The 5,255-nt window shown below is 42.6% G+C and overlaps 1 protein-coding gene across 1 annotated transcript in view; it reads right to left on the reverse strand.

Annotated features, from left to right (window-relative positions):
- Positions 1-377: 377 nt before the first annotated feature.
- ANKRD13A (ankyrin repeat domain 13A) overlaps positions 378-5,255 on the reverse strand; it is a 12,824-nt gene continuing 7,946 nt past the window's right edge. Inside the window, exons 9-15 of the mRNA XM_009889161.1 lie at positions 4,928-4,986; positions 3,876-4,012; positions 3,345-3,502; positions 2,739-2,852; positions 1,840-1,991; positions 1,538-1,602; positions 378-727 (exon numbers count right to left, since the gene is read on the reverse strand). Of these exons, the coding sequence (XP_009887463.1) occupies positions 529-727; positions 1,538-1,602; positions 1,840-1,991; positions 2,739-2,852; positions 3,345-3,502; positions 3,876-4,012; positions 4,928-4,986 (884 nt within the window). The 3' untranslated portion in view covers positions 378-528. The remainder of the gene's footprint in view (positions 728-1,537; positions 1,603-1,839; positions 1,992-2,738; positions 2,853-3,344; positions 3,503-3,875; positions 4,013-4,927; positions 4,987-5,255) is intronic.

Raw genomic sequence — 5,255 nt, forward strand, 5'->3', positions numbered from 1 at the left:
TCACATATAAACAAAACTAACAGAAAACATCTGTCAGCACGGTACACTGTCAGCATGAAGAACTACCCTATGTGTATACGCATATAGATACTCTTCCCCGCAACAACTGGAAGAAACAGACAATGGCTTTGAATTATTCAGAAATGACTAAGCAGATGAGTATTTCTTTGGTAAGTTAATGAAGTTTCCCTCCTGAACTCCCCATAAATCAGGTTTTCAAGCTTTACTGCAATCCTATTTCCCGACGCTAAGCAAAATTCCCATCTGCTCTTCAATAAATACGTTTAGATAAAAACTTTTCCTTCAAAGCTAAGACTGCACGGTCGGGGAGCCAAATGCAGAGTCCCGCGATCTGAAACTCCCTCAAACAAAAATAAATCAGCTTTTTTCATAGCTGATGATGCCAACTAGGAAGGCAGGTGAAATGTTTACTTGAGCAATCCAGGAGTGGTCTTCAGACTGACAGCTCTGAAAGCCTTCAGTTTTATGCAGATTTGGTCATCCTTATTTCAGGAGATCGCTACGGAGTTATTTTTCCACAAGAGAAAGCTGTAAAACTTGCTGAAGCTCTGCATCTTCCTCTTCACGACGCTGCTTCTCCCGTTCCTCCTGCTCTCGGACAGACAACTCCATGGCAAGCTGCAAGTCCTTTTCAAAACTGGAAGGTTCACTAGGAGTGCTGCAGTGTGAGTTACCCGAGCTCGTTAGATAGCTCTCCTGCAGGGCCCTGTAGGAGAAAAAGAACTTCAAGAAGCAGGAGAGACAGGGCCTACTTCACATTTCTTGAGATCATCCTTCCTAGCAACTGTTTTCTAACTGCAAACCTGATCATCTCTCCCCAGAGGGCAGAAAGCAGTTTTCAGGATAAGAGAGCAGTTGTTCTAACGTCCATAAAATTCCCAGCGTAAAACCTGTTCTTTGAAGGTTCCGCAGAACCTTTCATACACACTATCAGTTACATTTTCAATGAGCTTCTAAAAGCGGTCTTGCCTACTTTAAAGGTAACATAATTTCCACCTACAAGAGAGCCAGGAGGATGCAGTTCTTTGTGTGCACAAAGATTTCCTCGCACTTAACTGCAGGAAGACACCACAGATACCAGAGCGTATTCTCAAGGGTCCATTAAATACACGTTGCTAAGTTTTTAAGGATTACATAATGATTTTGAAAAGAAAGAAGAGTTACCCTGAAGTGTGCAGCATCTAATAAACAAAAATTCAACCCAGAGGGACCAAATCCCCAGTTCTAAGAGCAGAACTAGGAGGACTGTGCGCGTTCGTCGGGTAAAGAATCCGTTATGTGCGCAGACCGGTCCCACAGCTGAGCTAAAGAGCTATACTCTAGAAGCCAGGGAGGCCCAGGTTAGAGTTCTTGCTTCTCGGAAAAATCATAGTTAGAAGAAGAACAAGAAAAGAGACCTCAAGTTCTGTGCAGCTGCTACCTACAGATACAAAAAATTGCTTAATTGCTTCATGCTACTCTTGGAAGTCTTTTTTGCTCTATCACTGCATGGCTTGGCATGAAAAAAATTAGTTACCTCTGATACTGTATATTGAAGTCCTGTGAATACGCAACTGCTCCATTGGAATGCACCCCCACTTCCTAGAAATGGGGAAAGACAGACAATTCCGCAGCAGTTAACAGATCCGCAGTGCAACTCACTGAAAGGTAACTCTTAAATCACTCTTAGTTCTTCTTTGAAACGCATTACTGTATTTTCCTCTTCTGAGGTTCTTAGAGAACTAGGTCCTACATTGGTTTGATTCAGAGAGGCAGCTATTGCTGCACAGTCCTTGTCAAAACTGTCAGATCTGCACTGCACAGATTACACACACTTACTTTATTTCCACCGGATTCCAACAAACTCTGTTGAATGGCAAACTGCATGATCTCGTTATCTTCATCCTGCACGTATATGTTCCTACCGTCATCTTGGATGTGGTAAGATTTGGGGATCTCAAACACTGACTGGTCAACCTCAAAATTAGCACCTACAGAAGCCAAATATAGTTACAAATACGGCACAGTATATTTTTGTAAGTTGTGACTTAAAAAATTCTCATGGATGCTTCTGCATGATTAAGTTAACTCAAAAAATTCAGGCCAACCACCTGGCTAAATATACCATCAGGCTCTGAAAGACTTCCGTGGCAAACAAGCACAGCAGTAAGACCGAATGCAGAGTCTTTCTTTAGGATGCTGGCAAGTTACACAAATAAAACCAGTGTGCAGCAGAGCGCTAAGGTGGATGAACTCTAACAAAACCACCTCGGAAAAAAAGAAGGTTGCAAGAGATAGACACCACGGTGGCTCTTCTGAGGTTATTCCTAATGAACGGGTCTGTAATAGCTCACAGGACAGAGCACCACCGGATATATGCAGTCGGGAGCATCCTACTCAAACCTAATCCACTCTTTTCTGAAAAAGCACTGCAGACTCAGCAGTGACTTACAGATATTTTGCATTCCACTTCCCATAGCGATAGCTTGCACCAGACTTTAGACCTCAAAATATTGGGGAAAGCTTGCCAGATCTCAGTTTAGCCAGTCCGGCAGGCACGGAGGGGGCAGAATGGGTCAGTACGATCAGTACCACACACTCCAGACCAGCTGTGATGCATCGAAGCTTCCCCTCACTTGTGAATGTTTCACTCTCTGCAGTTAACCCATCTCGCTCTTCTCTGCATTCCACTGACAGAAACGTAAAAAGATGTGATCACTGCGTCTTCCACTCCTTACCTGAATCACACTGTGCGCCTCCAACCACTTGTGACGTTGTTTTGTCAGCTGTCCTGCAGCCATTGACATTTTCAAATGTAATTCGGGCATTCAGCACATGAAATAAGGGAATTTCTATAAAAAAAGAGAGTACGGGATTTCTATCAAAAAAGAGAACTCTCTCATTCACTTCCACACCTACAGCCACATCAAACCATTACATGTTTATTGAATATATTCCACAAGCAGCATCCCATAATGACAAAGTATATAGTAACTCACTTCACCAAGAAGCTGCCCTTAGTCATTCTCACTTTCTCTCCGAATCTCCTATTTTATACTGAGATTTGCCAAATCTAAGGCATTGAAGCGAAGATGAAAGGGCTGGCAACAGCTCACTCTTACTGAAACGATATCGTCTTTAAAATGATACTTCCGTACTGGTCATTCAGAACCTGGGTTCAGCGACCCCAGCTGTACAAGACAACGTACGCCTGGGTTCTCAGTTCTACATATCAGTGAGATGACTAGTAAAAAACCAACACGGTTTTTGTAAATATATGCTGCAAAAGCAATAGAAAGAATGGAAATTAAGAAGATGCTACAATAAAAATTACTAAATATTACCAATTTTGACAGGAAACCCTGGTGGAAATTCCAGAGTGATGAAGTCCCTAAGTCTGGCAAAATGAGCACTGGTTCTGGCCATCAGATCGATGATTGGAGTGACTTGTTCCATAAGAGACAAGGGAAACTCCTCACTCATCCACAAGGTTGCTTTAAATCTGAAAGATGCATAAAAACATCCTAAGTTTATAGTTTAGGAGCAGATACAAAGCAAAACACATAACATTGCCACCTGCTTCATACATTTCAAAGACTCAGAACAGTTACTGCTCTAAGAAACCCAACCGCATTCCCTGACAGACTAAAGGCAAAGCACAGGAGATCACTAACGAGTTACAGCACTAGCGCAAACGTTTTCTTTGACTTAGTGGAAGAAGAATTAGACCATAGCTGAATACTTCAAGATTTCTCTTTTGATTAATTTTGAAAGCCGGGGGAAAAAAATCACACTGGATATTTGTAAAAACGGTTTGCAGAGATTAGATGACTGGGAAAAGAGAAACTAGAAATAGTTAAAATTTTATGTCTCACTTCTGCGTTCGAATGGTGACTTCTTTTGGTCTTCCTATGTCTCTACCTTTCAAATCAAATTCTGGGTCAAAGTATTCCTCCAGGGTAATAGCAGTAGGATTGTTACTTGCAGCATATTCTGTTGTCTTGGTTGTGCTCTATAAGGAAAGAGAGAAAAAATACACCACAAAAGTATGGAATAAATAGACAGCGGTGACTATAAGAAACTTTGAAGTTACCTCCTGTGAAGTCATCCATTCTCTATTTGAGACACCAGTGACAGACAGCCATAGACACAAGGGCACATGTTTAGACTGATTTCTATTGAGGTTAAAATCTCTGAGCATTTTAGAGGCAGGAAAATCTACTTAAGTACTTTAAAGCTAGAAACCGACCAGTGACGCAAACACGAGCTACAGCATTTCTAGGCTCCAAATCCTTTATGAAAGACAAAACTTTGATGGGGTATTTTAACGAAAAGTCTCTGGGCGCATGCAAGATCTGCAACGCCATCCTGATACGGAGCCAGCCAATCTATTATCTGCTTTACTTCAGTACGCACAGATGCAAGGCAGTTTCTAAAGCCGTATCGAAATCATTATCAACACGTTTCAGAACAGCAGATATATGGCTTTCCCCCGAGTTGCTGAAGAGCAGCGTGCTAACACGTCACTTCGTCCTCTCATCATCTCTTTGTCTGATGATCACCACGTTAGCACCGTCTCCCACCTGAGGCTCCCGCAGGTCTGTGGACACGTCCTCCCAGATTGCTGGTGGGTTGTCGCTAAGATCTGTGCTCGCTCAGATTTATTGCCACTGCTCACCCCTCAGCTCTTGCTGTACTAATGGATTCTATGTCTTTTTCATAAGAGAGTTCAGAAGGAGGTTCCTGCTATTCATACAGAGCATTTAAGGGCTTAAAACAAACAAAAACATGCTCAGGGAAAATTTAAACCTCATAATCAAAATCGCTGCCCAACTAAGGAAACGAGAGGCGATTCCACACACCTAGAATTCCTATCAGCACCGATCTCTGCTCTGCAGTGACCTGTTTTGACGTCAAAGACACTCACCTGAGCACCATACTCATGCTCCACCGTACCCAGAAACGACTCCAGGGGGTTCCTGTCGGCTTCAGGTAACAGGAGGGAAAAACCAAAAAATCTGTTACTATTAATTAGCAGTAAATTTTACATACGCACCCGGCTAACATGCGAGGCTTCTAACTCAAAGCCAAGTAAGCCATTCTGGTAAGCTTTACCAGACAAACCCAGAGCCTAAAGGAGACTGTATAAAACGGGTACAATACAGAGAACAGAGGAAAACATTTTTAGTGGTTTCCCTCATGTGCAGATAGCTGTATTATTCCCTGTGCCTCCCCTCCTGGGCCTCAAGGAGGCC

Source organism: Charadrius vociferus, unplaced genomic scaffold (assembly GCF_000708025.1).
Source record: "Charadrius vociferus isolate BGI_N301 unplaced genomic scaffold, ASM70802v2 scaffold567, whole genome shotgun sequence".
Taxonomy (NCBI): domain Eukaryota; kingdom Metazoa; phylum Chordata; class Aves; order Charadriiformes; family Charadriidae; genus Charadrius; species Charadrius vociferus.